Source organism: Anomaloglossus baeobatrachus, chromosome 2 (genome assembly GCF_048569485.1).
Source record: "Anomaloglossus baeobatrachus isolate aAnoBae1 chromosome 2, aAnoBae1.hap1, whole genome shotgun sequence".
In the NCBI taxonomy this organism is placed as follows: Eukaryota; Metazoa; Chordata; class Amphibia; order Anura; family Aromobatidae; genus Anomaloglossus; species Anomaloglossus baeobatrachus.
In genome coordinates this window covers 764,782,669-764,798,791 of record NC_134354.1, presented here as the reverse complement: position 1 = coordinate 764,798,791, position 16,123 = coordinate 764,782,669, and the positions used below count along the sequence as shown (strand labels likewise).

The 16,123-nt window shown below is 49.9% G+C and overlaps 2 protein-coding genes across 3 annotated transcripts in view; one reads left to right on the top strand and one right to left on the bottom strand.

Moving 5' to 3' along the window:
* INTS4 (integrator complex subunit 4) overlaps positions 1–8,144 on the top strand; it is a 45,644-nt gene extending 37,500 nt beyond the window's left edge. Inside the window, exons 5-13 of the mRNA XM_075337508.1 lie at positions 3,795–3,952; positions 4,027–4,120; positions 5,351–5,431; positions 5,514–5,644; positions 5,845–5,904; positions 6,027–6,186; positions 6,982–7,125; positions 7,304–7,424; positions 7,708–8,144. Of these exons, the coding sequence (XP_075193623.1) occupies positions 3,795–3,952; positions 4,027–4,120; positions 5,351–5,431; positions 5,514–5,644; positions 5,845–5,904; positions 6,027–6,186; positions 6,982–7,125; positions 7,304–7,424; positions 7,708–7,901 (1,143 nt within the window). The 3' untranslated portion in view covers positions 7,902–8,144. The remainder of the gene's footprint in view (positions 1–3,794; positions 3,953–4,026; positions 4,121–5,350; positions 5,432–5,513; positions 5,645–5,844; positions 5,905–6,026; positions 6,187–6,981; positions 7,126–7,303; positions 7,425–7,707) is intronic.
* A 2,063-nt stretch (positions 8,145–10,207) lies between these two features.
* AAMDC (adipogenesis associated Mth938 domain containing) overlaps positions 10,208–16,123 on the bottom strand; it is a 42,343-nt gene continuing 36,427 nt past the window's right edge. For both annotated transcript variants that reach the window (XM_075337510.1, XM_075337511.1), the window contains exons 3-4: positions 11,242–11,337; positions 10,208–10,770 (exon numbers count right to left, since the gene is read on the bottom strand). In XM_075337510.1, the coding sequence (XP_075193625.1) occupies positions 10,630–10,770; positions 11,242–11,337 (237 nt within the window). In that variant the 3' untranslated portion in view covers positions 10,208–10,629. The remainder of the gene's footprint in view (positions 10,771–11,241; positions 11,338–16,123) is intronic.

Genomic DNA, 16,123 nt, shown 5'->3' with positions numbered 1-16,123 from the left:
TACCCCCATCCTGGGCGGTGGTCACGACGGACGCGAGCCTGTCAGGGTGGGGAGCGGTTTTTCTCCACCACAGGGCTCAGGGTACGTGGACTCAGCAAGAGTCCACCCTTCAGATCAATGTTCTAGAAATCAGAGCAGTGTATCTTGCCCTACAAGCCTTCCAACAATGGCTGGAAGGCAAGCAGATCCGAATTCAGTCGGACAACTCCACAGCGGTAGCATACATCTACCACCAAGGTGGCACGCGCAGTCGGCAAGCCTTCCAGGAAGTCCGACGGATTCTAACGTGGGTGGAAGACACGGCTTCCACCATTTCCGCAGTTCACATCCCAGGCGTGGAAAACTGGGAAGCAGACTTCCTCAGTCGCCAGGGTATGGACGCAGGGGAATGGTCCCTTCACCCGGACGTGTTTCAGGAGATCTGTCGCCGCTGGGGGGTGCCGAACGTCGACCTGATGGCGTCACGGTACAACAACAAGGTCCCGGCTTTCATGGCACGGTCTCACGATCACCGAGCTCTGGCGGCAGACGCCTTAGTTCAAGATTGGTCGCAATTCCGGCTACCTTATGTGTTCCCACCTCTGGCATTGTTACCCAGAGTGCTGCGCAAGATCAGGGCCGACTGCCGTCGCGCCATCCTCGTCGCTCCAGACTGGCCGAGGAGATCGTGGTACCCAGATCTGTGGCACCTCACGGTAGGCCAACCATGGGCACTACCAGAACGACCAGACTTGCTATCTCAAGGGCCGTTTTTCCACCTGAGTTCTGCGGCCCTGAACCTGACTGTGTGGCCATTGAGTCCTGGATCCTAGCGTCTTCAGGATTATCTCGAAATGTTATTACCACCATGAGGCAGGCTAGAAAACCATCCTCCGCCAAGATCTACCACAGGACGTGGAAGATATTCTTATCTTGGTGCGCGGCTCAGGGAGTTCCTCCCTGGCCTTTTGCATTGCCTACTTTTCTTTCCTTCCTGCAATCCGGGTTGGAAAAAGGTTTGTCGCTCAGCTCCCTTAAAGGACAAGTCTCAGCGCTATCTGTATTTTTTCAGAAGCGACTAGCACGACTTCCTCAGGTACGCACGTTCCTGCAAGGGGTTTGTCATATCGTCCCTCCTTACAAGCGGCCGTTAGAGCCCTGGGATCTGAACAAGGTTCTAATTGCTCTCCAGAAGCCGCCTTTTCGAGCCTATGAAGGATGTTTCCCTTTCTCGTCTTTCACAGAAAGTGGCTTTTCTAGTAGCGGTCACGTCTCTTCGGAGAGTGTCCGAGCTAGCGGCGCTCTCATGCAAATCTCCCTTCCTGGTGTTTCACCAGGACAAGGTGGTTCTACGTCCGGTCCCTGAGTTTCTCCCTAAGGTGGTATCTCCCTTTCATCTCAATCAGGATGTCACATTACCTTCCTTGTGTCCTCATCCAGTTCATCAATTTGAGAAAGGTTTGCATTTTTTGGATCTGGTCAGAGCACTCAGGATCTACATTTCCCGCACGGCGCCCATACGCCGCTCGGATGCACTCTTTGTCCTTGTCGCTGGTCAGCGTAAAGGGTCGCAAGCTTCCAAATCCACCCTAGCTCGGTGGATCAAGGAACCAATTCTTGAAACCTACCGTTCTGCGGGGCTTCCGGTTCCTTCAGGGCTGAAGGCCCATTCTACCAGAGCCGTGGGTGCGTCCTGGGCTTTACGGCACCAGGCTACGGCTCAGCAGGTGTGCCAGGCGGCTACCTGGTCGAGTCTGCACACCTTTACCAAGCATTATCAGGTGCATACCTACGCTTCGGCGGACGCCAGCCTAGGTAGACAAGTCCTTCAGGCGGCGGTTGCCCACCTGTAGGACAGGGCTGTTTGACGGCCCTATCACGAGGTATTCTTTTACCCACCCAGGGACTGCTTTTGGACGTCCCAATTGTCTGGGTCTCCCAATTAGGAGCGATAAAGAAGAAGGGAATTTTGTTTACTTACCGTAAATTCCTTTTCTTCTAGCTCCAATTGGGAGACCCAGCACCCGCCCTGTTTTCTTAGGGATTTTTGGTTTTTTCGAGTACACATGTTGTTCATGTTGAATGGTTTCAGTTCTCCGATGTTTCTTCGGATTGAATTGGTCTTTAAACCTGTTATTGGCTTTCCTCCTTCTTGCTTTTGCACTAAAACTGAGGAGCCCGTGATCTCACGGGAGGGTGTATAGCCAGAAGGGGAGGGGCCTTACACTTTTAAGTGTAATACTTTGTGGGGCCTCCGGAGGCAGTAGCCATACACCCAATTGTCTGGGTCTCCCAATTGGAGCTAGAAGAAAAGGAATTTACGGTAAGTAAACAAAATTCCCTTCTTCGAGCCGTTGCGGGATGTCTCTCTATCACGCCTTTCGCAGAAGGTGGCCTTCCTAGTGGCAGTCACATCACTTCGGAGAGTGTCTGAGCTAGCAGCGCTGTCATGCAAAGCCCCCTTCCTGGTGTTTCACCAGGATAAGGTGGTTCTGCGTCCGGTCCCGGAATTTCTCCCTAAGGTGGTATCCCCTTATCATCTCAATCAGGATATCTCCTTACCTTCCTTTTGCCCTCATCCAGTTCACCAATGTGAAAAGGATTTGCACTTGTTACATCTCGTGAGAACTCCGGCTCTACATTTCTCGCACGGCGCCCCTGCGCCGTTCGGATGCGCTCTTTGTCCTTGTCGCTGGCCAGCGTAAGGGGTCGCAGGCTTCCAAGTCAACCTTGGCTCGGTGGATCAAGGAACCGATTCTTGAAGCCTACCGTTCTTCTTGGCTTCCGATTCCTTCAGGGCTGAAGGCCCATTCTACCAGAGCCGTGGGTGCGTCCTGGGCATTGCGGCACCAGGCTACGGCTCAGCAGGTGTGTCAGGCGGCTACCTGGTCGAGTCTGCACACTTTCACGAAACACTATCAGGTGCATGCCTATGCTTCGGCAGATGCCAGCCTAGGTAGGCGAGTCCTTCAGGCGGCGGTCGCCCACCTGTAAGAGGGGGACGTTTTTCGGCTCTTTTTATCGAGGTATTCTTTTACCCACCCAGGGACTGCTTTTGGACGTCCCAATTGTCTGGGTCTCCCAATGGAGCGACAAAGAAGAAGGGAATTTTGTTTACTTACCGTAAATTCCTTTTCTTCTAGCTCCTATTGGGAGACCCAGCTCCCGCCCCTGTTCCCTTCGGGCTGTTGTTCTTTTGTGTACACATGTTGTTCATGTTGAATGGTTCTTTTGGTTCATGGTTTCAGTTCTCCGAACATCCTTCGGATTGAATTTACCTTAGACCAATTTATAAGTTTCCTCCTTCCTGCTTTTGCACCAAAACTGAGGAGCCCGTGATGCACGGGAGGGTGTATAGGCAGAGGGGAGGGGTTACACTTTTTAAAGTGTAATACTTTGTGTGGCCTCCGGAGGCAGAAGCTATACACCCAATTGTCTGGGTCTCCCAATAGGAGCTAGAAGAAAAGGAATTTACGGTAAGTAAACAAAATTCCCTTCTTTATTAACCCTTCACGACCATTCTTGTCTGGCGGCAGCAGCGATTTAAATATGGGGAAGGGGAGCAGATGATACCAGTCACATATAAATGTAAGGGGGTCTTCGGCATTGGGGAAAAGTAGCATAAATTGGTGATGTCGGGAACATTACCATCATAGTATCTTACTAGCCTCTCATGGCTGATAACAGCGAGAAATAGTTGTGAGTGGTGCATTCTGCGTGCCAAATCAGTTCTGCAGCCATTGTGGGATTTCATACTTTTGTGGTGCGCTCTAGGAAACCTCCGATCACCCGATTCCTTCTTCTCGTTCCCATAGCTCCCCGGAGTGAAGTGGTCCTGGATCCCAGTCCTGGAGCGTCAGTCGCCCCCCGAGGACCCTTCCCAGCAGTTTTTGCAGAACAGTCTGGAGAGAGTCCACAACCTACAAAATCTGGACATCCAGGGGACTCAGGAGCTCCTGGAGTTTACCATCCGGTAAGTGCCTGCCATGGCCCATGGGTGGGGGTGGTGGAGAATGTGGGGTTCACTTATCATCTCTTCTCTTTCAGGGACCTGCAGAGAATTGGCGAGCTGCAGTCCGAGCTGGCCGGCATGGCGGATTTCTCGGCTGCCTACTTGCGCTGTCACTTGCTGCTCATCAAGGTTCGTCCTGTTGTCTTTCTTCCTCTCCAATGATGGGCTGAGTATAACAAAAGAAGTCGTCAATGGTGATTTATGCTCCTATACAAGAACCACCAAAATATATACAGTGTGCCCACCCATATCCTGTCCACCGCCATTAACTTGAGAACAGCGGCAGCTATAGGCATAGAAGTGGTGTCTAGGTAGAGTAAAGTATCCATGCGCTACACAATGAAACCACCTATAGCGCCACCTGGTGGAAAACAACGGAGTTAGCATTTTTATCTCGAAAACGGAACGAGATAGAGAAAAAAAAGTGAATTACAAAGTTGTAGGACATCATCAATTCAATACGAATCGACACCTTGCATACAGAAATGCTATGATATGAAACCCATGACCCCCCCCCCCCCCAAAACATTGAATGCTGGTCACGCATATGGCGCTCATTTAACTTTGATGCTCAAAGTGGCCCCCGTCAGCTGCAATGCCCATCTGGCCTCTGCACAGCATACTGTATCTTGCTGCACGCTGTGCAATATGGTAGGTGACACATTTGCACAAGCATCTGTGATACGGCATCGTAGGTCCTGCAATGTTGGTGGAGGGGTCGCATACACCTGCTGTTTGATGTGACCTCACAGAAAGAAGTCCAATGGGGTCAGGTCAGGTGAGCGGAGGCCACTCCACACAGCCACCATACCCAATGACTTGTAGGAAGGTCTCCATGAGGTATCGCTTCACGTCCGCAGCCTTGTGAGTTTTACACGTTCTAATCACAGCATTTCTGTATGCAAGGTGTCGATTCGTATTGAATTGATGATGCCTACAACTTTGTAATTCACTTTTTTTCTCTATCTCGTTCCGTTTTTCGAGATAAAAATGCTAACTCCGTTGTTTTCCACCAGGTGGCGCTATAGGTGGTTTCATTGCGTAGCACATTGCTACTTTACTATACCTAGACACCACTTCTATGCCTATAGCTGCCGCCGTTCTCAAGTTAATGGCGGTGGACAGGATATGGGTGGACACACTGTATACCGCCCTATAGTCGTCAGTTATTAAGTGAAAACCGTTCTTCTGCATCTTACCCTTAGGCTGAGATACAACCACTTACAGTTACAGGCCCGAAGCCTGAGGCTGCACTACTGATATTCAGACTATCCGATAATCCGTCACCTAGCATAGTCCATTATTAACAGCTGATAGCAGTTAATTGTACTGTACAGATAATGTAACTGTGACTTCCAGGCCCTGAATGAGAAGTTATGGAGTCTCGCAGCGCCCCTTTATGTAAAGCAGAACTCCCTGGCCGCGGCCGCCGTCAAACTGGTAAATCCTCAATTATCCATCATTCTGTCACGTTGTCAGACAAGCTGCTCCTGATGGCGGTTTTATTTATTTTTTTCTCCAGATCTTAGAAGAAACCTACAAGATGGAGTTCATGTACAGCGGGCTGGAGAACCGACAGGTGGCCATCATCCATCACATGAGGCTGCAGGCAAACGCCCTCCAGCTCCTTATAACGGCTCGCACCAACAAAGGGTGAGTGACCCATACTTTATTGGACGCGCAGGTACGTCATACGTCTCTGATCAATACTGTACCGCGCTCCTTCAGTGGCAGTAAACAGGGTTTCTATTCATTGACAGCAAACGGAGATCCTCAAAATGTGAGGAAATGACACCTAAAAGTTTTAAAAAACTGTAATTAAATAAATATCTTTTTTGCCCCTGGTTCTACAGAGAGGAGCCGCTGTTCAGTATGTGCAAGCAGTTTCTGCAGGAGGTGGATTTTTTCCAGAGGTGAGCGTCCATCGGCCCCGTATGCTCAGCTGAGGGTTTGCTACCGTTGTATCCAGGTTATTACAGACCTGTTTATTCCACTACCTGTGTGATAGAAGCTTCCGCTACCTTCTTCCTCGCAGATGCTTCATCTCGGAGCTGCCGCACATGCAGGACAGCTTTGTGGACAAACTGCTGGATCTTATGCCTCGCCTGGTGAACTCCAAACCCTTAGAGATGGTGAAGATCCTGCAGACCTCGCTGCGGCAAAGCAACTTCATGCGGCTGACGCTCCCCGAGCAGGTGAGGCCAGCAGCACGCCTGTATACTTCTATCTGATCCAGCACATCACACAGTAAAGGAGCATAGCTACCGGGGGAGAAAAGGTATCAGTCACACCCGAGCTGTACATATCTGTACAGGGAGGAGAATGGGTTATATACAAAGATAATCTACATAAAAAGATGAGAAAATGTGTACAGTCCTTATACTTCAGAGCTGCACTCACTATTCTGCTGGGGCAGTCACTGTGTACATACATTACATTACTGATCCTGAGTTACATACTGTATTATACTCCAGAGCTGCACTCACTATTCTGCTGGTGCAGTCACTGTGTACATACATTACATTACTGATCCTGAGTTACACTCTGTATTATACTCCAGAGCTGCACTCACTATTCTGCTGGTGCAGTCACTGTGTACATACATTACATTACTGATCCTGTACTGATCCTGAGGTACCTCCTGTATTATACTCCAGAGCTGCACTCACTATTCTGCTGGTGCAGTCACTGTGTACATACATTACATTACTGATCCTGAGTTACTTCCTGTATTATATTCCAGAGCTGCACTCACTATTCTGCTGGTGCAGTCACTGTGTACATACATTACATTACTGATCCTGAGTTACCTCCTGTATTATACTCCAGAGCTGCACTCACTATTCTGCTGGTGCAGTCACTGTGTACATACATTACTGATCCTGAGTTACATCCTGCATTATACTCCAGAGCTGCACTCACTATTCTTACTTTATAAGCACAAACGGAAGAAACAAATTGAATTTTGTCTCCATCTCATTTCTTTGCAGATTCACAGAGCCTCAGCGCACATCATTGAGCCGGCGGCTGAGTCTGACAACCCTATCCGGTTCACCTCTGGTTTAGTCGTAGCTCTGGATGTTGACGCCACATTGGAGCACGTCCAGGGACCGCAGAGCGCGGTCAAGGTGCAGGTATGTGCAGATATAGAGCACACAGATGTAGCAGAGTCATTGTGATATCCCGATGTGTTAATGCAATGCACAGACTACAATGACCAGTCTGGCTCTGCTGCATCTGATCCCTGCAGCGCTGGTGCGCACGGTGTGGCATCACACGCCGGTGTAACTATTGGCCATTGTCTCCTCTCAGGTTGTGTATCCAGATGGACAGGTTCAGATAATCCACCCCAAGCCGACAGACTTCCGCAACCCCGGCCCAGGACGACATCGGCTCATAACGCAGGTCTACCTGTCTCATACGGCCTGGACGGGTAAGATGCCAGCACGTGGGGCACAGTGGCCGCATTACACAGTCCAAGCCATTGCATAAATGTCCTTCCCATCATGCCTCAGGTTGCAACAGATTTCAGTCTTTCATGGGGTTATTAGCGCCCCCTGCTGGGTAAACCACGTTATGAGTTGTTAGAAGTAAGGGAAGAGATGTGCTCATTTTTCAAAGCAAAGCTGCAGTGTAAAGCATGGAGGATAACGTTACTCATGATGGCTAATTAAGCCAGAGGAGGGGAATTTATTAACCCTTTGTTATTTCTACAGAGCCCTGCCAGATTGAAGTCAGCCTTCTGCTCGCCTACAGCTCCAGCAGCAGCAAAGTGTTACCCCGCTCCTCCAAACCTGCCTGGGGGGAGAGCACGGACTCCATGCCCCTGCCCGAGAGCAGCATCGAGGGTACGCTGCCTTTTAGCAAACCCGTCAAAGTCTTCCTGATGCCCAAACCTGCGAGACGGTGACACCTCAAAGAGGCGAGTCCGATGTGGGGGACGCTGAGTATTCGGGGGAGAGGACATAAGTGCCGGATTATACTGACCTTCCCGTGTGAATAGATCTGCTCAGCGTGTGCTCGTTTTTGTGGTGAGGATGAATGAGAATTTTCTACAGGATGGCAGATTTTTGGATAATTTTTTTTTTTTTTTTTTAAATAAAATTATTTATTTTCTTCTGTTGGTTTATGAGCAGAGGTGGTAAATATCCTTCAATTTTGATTTTTTTTTTAAAATATAACTTTCCAAAAAAAATCCTAAACAGGGTAAAGAGGGAGACGAGCAGCCATCAGACACCTCCCTATGTGCCAGGAGATCGGACGGCTGAGATCACGGGGAGCATATAGGGGGCGCCACAGCCGTATGATGGCTGCTTCTCCCACATATAAATTTATCTAAAATCCAGTTGCTGCAGCTCTCACATCACAGCCCACCCTCAGGGAGCGGTGTCCGGTATCAACGTCATTGAAGTGAATGGTCAGAGCTGCAGTACCACTTACTGCCCGTAGTCAGAGCTGGCGCTATTCTGCATTTTTTTTTTCTTCCCTTTTAATCGTGGCCAATTCCTTTTAATAAGACACCTGCAAATTGAGTACAGTGTTAAGAATGCACCACAACAGCTTTATTTTTTTTTTTTTTTTGATTTATGAAGGCACAAGAAAATAGACTGAATCTGCAGCCCTTCACTGCAGGGACTGATCGCACCACTAGAGGGCAACGTTACCAGGCTTGACTTTTCACATAGGGTTCATTGTAAGGCCTCTTTCACACATCCATGCATTAAAAGCATGTGTGTGATGGTCCAGGCTGAAGGTGCATAAGTGTGTGACATCCGGATAGCACACGGGCAGCATGAACTTGTATACTTGCCGGTCCGCAGCACTGCTCTTACATCCGGGTCTGCAGTGATTGCAGTAAATATGCATGAGCTTAATAAGTGGGAACCAGAAGCAGCAGCGCTGGAGACAGGTAAGTATAAAAAGTATTTATTTTAATGTGATCTATGTTTTCTCTGGTACATGTCACACGGATCACATCACTGTGCGGTCCATGTGATACCCGTGCTGCCATCAGAAAACAGACATGTCGTGTGGAGCACACGGACATATGGTCTGTGTTAAAACACGGATGTGTGACCAAACCCAGTGATTTTAATGGGTCTACATGAGTCTGTCTCTCCAGTATGTGTGAAACTGGACATCACACGTATCAGAGACATGGATGTGTGAAGAAAGCCTAAGGCTGGAGACATTGTCCTGTATCATGGCCACAATGACTGAAGCAGGTCCCCGCTCTCCATGACAATTGCAGGTCAGCTATAGTCCGGCTTCATTAGAATAGAAACTCAATGTGGCCCAGGCTGCAATGACAGCTCCTGCAATGCATCCGAGCCGTTTACCGTATTTTTTCAGACTATAAGACGCACTTTTTTTTTACACCAAAGTTTTGGGGGAAAGTGGGGGGGTGCGTCTTATAGTCCGATGGCTGCGGGGAAGGAGGGGGGGCGCAGTGGTGGAACTGTCATCAGAGGCAGGCTGTAGCAGCGCCTACCGTGACCATTTGGGCCCACTCATTAACCTCATTTCATATGCACTGCATCCTGGGGGAGATGGGCAGATACTAAACAGCCAGGCCCATGTAATCATCCCTGGCTCATACAGCCTGGAGTGAACATGTGTAGCTATATTCACTGCCCTCTACATATAAACATCATCGGTGCAGTGAATTAGTATAGTCACCGGTCACAGTTACCTGCAGCATCGCCATGACCTCCCGTCTACCTGCCCGCTGATGTGTGTGTGGAGAGCGATGATGTCATCACTGTGCACACGGCTCCACACAGGTCAGCGGCGCTGCTGCGTGGAGAGAAGAAAGGCGAGTATAAACATTTGGCCGGATTCACACTTGCAAGAGACTTGCCTCACACTCTCCGGACAGGAGCGGGTCAGCTGTATAGAAATACATTCAGCTGAGATGCTCCTGTCAGGAGAGTATGCGGCCGTGCCGGGCTATGCGATGCGAGACTCGCGCGAGTCTCTTGCAAGTGTGAATCCGGCCTTTATGTTTTATGTGTGCCACATGATGCGAGCCACATACCAGGAAGGGAGCACATATATACAAGGATGGGGATAATATACAAGGCAGGAGTATCATTACCAGGATGGGGTACCTTAGTAGAGAATTTGGGGACATTACCCCCATAACCGTGTCAGCAGCAGATCCTCGCCCCATGACAGTGTGTCATGACTACATTTTTGCTTCAAATTTTATTTCCCCCCCCCTCTAAAACTAGGGTGCGTCTTAAGGTCTGGTGCGTCTTACAGTCCGAAAAATACGTTAGGTACTCCATGGACAAAAGGGCAGCAAACTGTGGTGCTCCAGCTGCTGTGACACTACAACTCCCAGCATCCCTGCACCCACCACCCGCTCTTCACAGGTCTAGTGTGCAACAGTAAAGGGTTGCTCCTGTGCAGCAACAGCTCTGGTACAGCTACTGTCATCTGTTAAAGGGAGATTTTCAGCTTTTAATGCAGAAGTGGAGGCAGAGTAACCTTGTTAAAGGGTTGCTGGGAGTTGTAGTGTGCCAGACTCATGTTTATCACATTTTGTAGCATGTCCCATCCTTTTTCGCATGCGCGTGCACGCACACATGTGGAGTCCCAGGTTTCTGCTCCGTGGATGGGTCAGGGCTGTGGATTTAGCAGGTGGAGTGAAATACTCCCCCCACTTTGGCTCCTTTGGCGGCCAGGCTGTTATACTCCTGCACAGCTTTCTCCGTCTGGAGGACCAGGACATCGATGCCTTGCGATTGGATGTAGCTCAAGGTGGAGGCCGGGACCTGAGGAGGAGAAAGGAGAACATGGGACAGATATACAGGAGGAAGGTTTATTGCAAGGTGTAATACTTCTTCCTCCCTGCGGTGGCGCTGTAGAAAAACAGAGCACTTGCAGCCAGATTCTCCCACTGATCACTAGGGTCCAACTAAGGAACCTATAATAATCCTGGATTCCTCCCAAATAGTGACGCCTCTTGTTGTCATCCATCAGCAGACACCTCATTGTGACCCAGTGCTGCTCACTGCCTCGGGTGTCTTACACTGTCGCCTCCACATGCAGAGATTTGGGCTAATGCAGGACTGTGGGGGAGGTCACAAGTTTTTCAGCTTTTGGCTGTAAATGATATTTCCATTCAGTGACAGCAAGCAGGGATTTTGATAAGGAGAACATCCCCTCCCCTGTGATCTGTGCACCCTTCACTATGGCTGGTGCTGCCCCCTTGAGTTTATCTTAGGATCTACACTCAGTCTCACCTCCAGAGCTTCGCTCATACCGCGGCCAATGACCAGCGTCTTCACTCCCTTCTTTAACACCTCGTCCACGTCCGCCGGCTGGACCCCTGGATGGTGCTGACACAGAGGACATGAAATTGGGATTATTATGACATATTCTGCAATGTCGCACATCTGAGCACAAACACACGCCATGGCCATGTACAACTCAGAGCATCTAGGGAGCACGCCGCTCCTCTCGAAATATTGGGAACAACAACTTTCAGCATGCCTTGACAGCTGGGAGTATGCTCATGTGCTAGGAAGTGGAATGCAATCTAGTGTTCTCTGTTTTCAGCCATTTATGACTGTAAAAACCTGGGAAAAAGAGTCACCAAAGTCCATGTCCTGCACCAGTGAAACTGGTTAAAGCACTCGTTAGACCAGTGTGATATGGTGACTTTGGCTGCGGCAGCTGTCATATGGCTAAAATGTGCTCTGTGCCGTGGCATATATGCAAGCGAATGTGGTCACATTGTGGCACCTCCGTTACCGCGACCCCATGGTGTAAAAGTGTCTGATTTCCTCCCCCCGCCCCTCTTGTCAGGGTCATGATGTCACCATTCGCTTGAACAGCCACGACGTTGACAGCTAAAGTCATCATCTTGCCCGAGCCTCAGCGTGCCCATGCAAGGGAGATTGGACGCAAAATCCGCTGCGCAGAACAGTAACCACCAGCATGGCCGCTCTTCTACAAAAATTAATCAGAGAAAAGTGACTTAGGCTATGTACGCACTAGAAAAGTGATTTTTCTTGAGAATCTCCTGGGAGGTAAAGATTACTGCACCTGCGATAAAAAAAAAAAAAAAAGCACCAAAACCGCAGGAAAAACGCATATGTTTTTGCCGCAGATTGGTCCCTCCGTTTTTTTATGCTGTAACTGCAATAAATAATATAGATAATAGATAGATGAGAAAGACCTATATAATGTCCCACCCCCTGCATAGTATAAGCTGGCACCCTTTTGTGACTTTCATGTGGCACTAAAGGGTGCTTAGCCTTGTCTTTAGCCAAAAAAGACGTGGGATACCCCCTATCTTTTGTAGCCAGCTAGGGTAAAGCAGACGGCTGCAGCCTGCAGACCACAGCTGGCAGCTTCACCTTGGCTGGTAATCCAAAACAGAGGGCACCCCACACTGTTATTTTACATTAAATAATTTAAAATATGGGGGTCCCCCCCAAATTGGATCACCAGCCAAGGTAAAGCAGACAGCTGTGGTCTGATATTCTCAGACTAGGGAGGTCCACTGTTATTGGACACTCCCCAGCCTAAAAAAAAAAATAGCACGCCACAGCCACCCCAGAAGTGACGCATCCATTAGATGTGCCAATCCTGGTGCTTCGCCCCAACTCATCCCGTTGCCCTGGTGCAGTGGCAAATGGGGTAATATATGGGGTTGATGCCAGATGTATAATGTCACCTGGCATCAGGTCCAGGGGTTCGTGATGTCAGGCGTCTGTCAGATACCAGACATCACCAACCCAGTCAGTAAGAATTATAAAATAGACACCAAATAAAGTTTTATTTGAAGAAAAAAAAACACTCCTCCAAAACATTCCCTCTTTCACCAATTTATTGAAAAGAACAATAAGTTCCAGGTCTGGCGTAATCCATACCATAGTCAACTGTCCCACTCCATGAAGAACAAAATGTTCTCCCATTGCCTGGGAGAGTAGTGCAGTGACCTGAGCCAACATCAATAGGTCAGCCCAGGTCACTGCAGGGGATGACGAGCGCTGCCATCAGGAGGTTAGAGGAGATCATTACCTGCAGTGACGATCTCCTGCTCTCTTGACGTCAGCGCTGTCACTGACTCCATAGTACCCCCCCCTTTGGGTAGCAGAGGATAGTCCAACCTTAACGGAGGTCTGGACATTTTTTGATATGTGGCTTTATGCTTTTTAAATGGTTTTAAAAGTGTGTGACCCTGTGTCCTATTTGAAATAAAGTACTTTTTCACATAATTTGGTGTATCTCTCTTATGTGCACACTTCTTTTTCTCTTGTTATAAATCTCATATAAGTGTGCTGAGGTGAACCCATTGACTATTATAGGGTTTAAATATTCCCTGCAGGTGGTGCCCTCCCCACTTCTTTGTTATCCGCTGTCACTGACTTGTATGCCCGCCGCCTTCTCAGCAGTATCGCGAGAGCCCGTGACATCACCGCTAGTCACAGTCTTGGGCCGCCCGCGAGACGGGCATAGAAGGCAGTGACAGCGGTGACGTCAGCAGAGCAGGAGACAGTCACCGCAGGTAATGATCTCATGATCTCACCTCCTGACAGCAGCGCTCGTCATCCCCGCGGCTGCCGGCACTGCAGGGTGAGAAGCTGCTGATACTGCGGGCAGACACTGACACTGCAGTACGGGCAGCCGCGGGGCTGGAGCTGGACACAGACTGCACGGACACCTGATGGAGGTCACACGGAAGTGCTTCTGTGCGGCGTCCAGGGAGTGTGATGTGTGTGTGTGTTTACTCTGCTCCGCTTCCTCTTCTGTCATAATAACATCACTTCCCTGCAAAATGCAGGCAGTGATGAACATTACCGCAGGTAAACCGCGGCTATACCAAGGGTATACTGTACATCATTTGCTACCTGTGGTATACCCACCATATTTCGCGATTACATTACAGTGAATGGCGTGAAATACCGCAGGTACCTGCGGAAAAGTAGTGACGTGCACATTTTCTCAAGAAATTCTGCAGAAAGAATTTTCTTGAGAAAAAAAACGCAGTGTGCGTACAGCTATTTCTTTATCGTTCCTATGGGAGACCCAGACCATGGGTGTTTAGCTTCTGCCTCCGGAGGACACACAAAGTACTACACTTAAAAGTGTAGCTCCTCCCTCTGAGCTTATACACCCCCTGGAGAACCAGATCTAGTTTATCGCTTTGTGTCAGGAGGCATACATCCACACATGCATTCTCATCTGATTTGTTTGATTTTTGGAAAGAGTTTGAAGAAAAGCGGGTCCAAGTCTGGACTCCCGGCATGTCCCTTCTCACCACACTGTGTCGGCGGTGTTGTTAAGGTTGATTTCCAAGGCTGGAGCCTTACATGCCGTGCTCCTTCACCATCCCTCCTGGGCTCTGGCTTGAAGTGGGAGCCAGCACGGTCTCCATGCCTGGCAGGAGTCCGGTCTCCATCCACAGCCCCTTGAGGATCCTGTTGGACCGGAGCACTCATCCCCAGGGACCTGGCCCTGCGTCTCAGCAGCTAAGTACCTGAGACGTTTATGTGTTGGGGGTCCCGGTTCTTTATTGTATGGGAGTATGCTGTATATGATTATTTTGCCTTTTCCGGCGGGTTCTCTAGCTTTTGCCTGAGAACCGCGCCGATGGTGCCTGCTTGTCGGCCTCGCCGCTTAAATTTAGGCCCCGGCTTCGCCGGAGGCCTACTTTAGTTTTCCTACCCTCGCATGTCACTCATGCAGAGGGACAGGCTCGGCTCCTCCCGGCGGCCGTTCTACACAGGGGAGGGACACTCTCCCACTCTCCTATAGGAACGCCCCCTAGTCCCGCCCCCTCTCCTCGCTCCGGCGGCCATTTCTCACGCAGAGTTCACTCTGCTCTGGGATATTCTGCACTCTGCATCTCTGCTAAGGTGCTGTGCACTGGGGGACCGGGCTTCGGGATCTGGAGGGCACACAACACCGCGCCCAGCGGTCTGGTTAGCCACAGCCGGTCTCCGGTTGTGGACCTCTGTATATTCTCCCTGGGGTTCATTCTCTGCAAAGCCCCCACTCCAGCAGCATGTCTCACACAAGGAGCAAGGCTCCAAAGCTTTATTCTGTATGCACTGCATGTAAGCTCCTGCTGCCTGAGCCGAGCACTTATCCACACTGTGATGGTTGCTCTAACTTGGCGGTGCCACAGCCTGGAGTCTCTCAGGCTGCTGCTGCACCTGTGATTGAACCCCCGGCCTGGGTAGAGTCTTTTTCTAGGTCCATATCCCAGTCATTTGCTGAGTCCATGGGACTTTTGTCCAGGACTTTGATGAATATGCATCAGCCCTCCTCACAGGGTGCCTCTAATACTCTTGACAGAGGATTCCTATCCTCTGACCTCCGTCCATCAGAGCTCACAGAGGATTCATCATCAGGTCCCAGACCCCGTCCTTCTAAGAGAAGGCGCAGGGTTTCCTCCCCCTCCTCATCCCACGGCTCTGTGTCAAGAGCTGACTCGCAAGATGAGGAGGATGCCCTCACGGGGAGCTCGGAGGCTATGTATCCCATCGATTTCTCTGAGGGTGACTCAGATCTTAGTGACTTGATTGCTTCTATTAATTCTGTGCCGGATCTCAATCCGCCAGTCTCAGAGGAGCAACCCTCTCTGGCAGAAAAGCACCAGTCTACCTCGCCTAAGAGAGCAAAGAGTGTGTTCTTTAACCACTCCAGTTTTCAGACCGCTGTGACCAAGCCCAGGGCCTGCCCTGACAAACGCTTTCCAAAGCGTGGTTCTGATGATCGGTTTCCATTTCCACCTGAGGTGGTCAAGGAGTGGTCTCACTCCCCAAAGGTAGACCCTCCGGTATCTAGGCTCTCAGCCCGGACCGTTGTGTCGGTGGCTGACGGCACCTCACTTAAGGATTCCACTGACCGTCAGATTGACCTTTTGGCCAAATCTGTGTATGAAGCTGCGGGGGCCGCGTTTTCCCCGACTTTTGCAGCAGTGTGGGCTCTCAAAGCCATCTCTGCTTCTCTGGAGGAGATGTATTCCCTCACCAAGGAATCTATACCTGAGATGGTTACCTTAACCTCTCAGACTTCAGCTTTTTCATCTTATGCCATGTCTGCAATGCTAGAGGCTACTCACCGCACTGCGGTGGCTTCAGCTAATTCTCTTGTTATCCGCAGGATTTT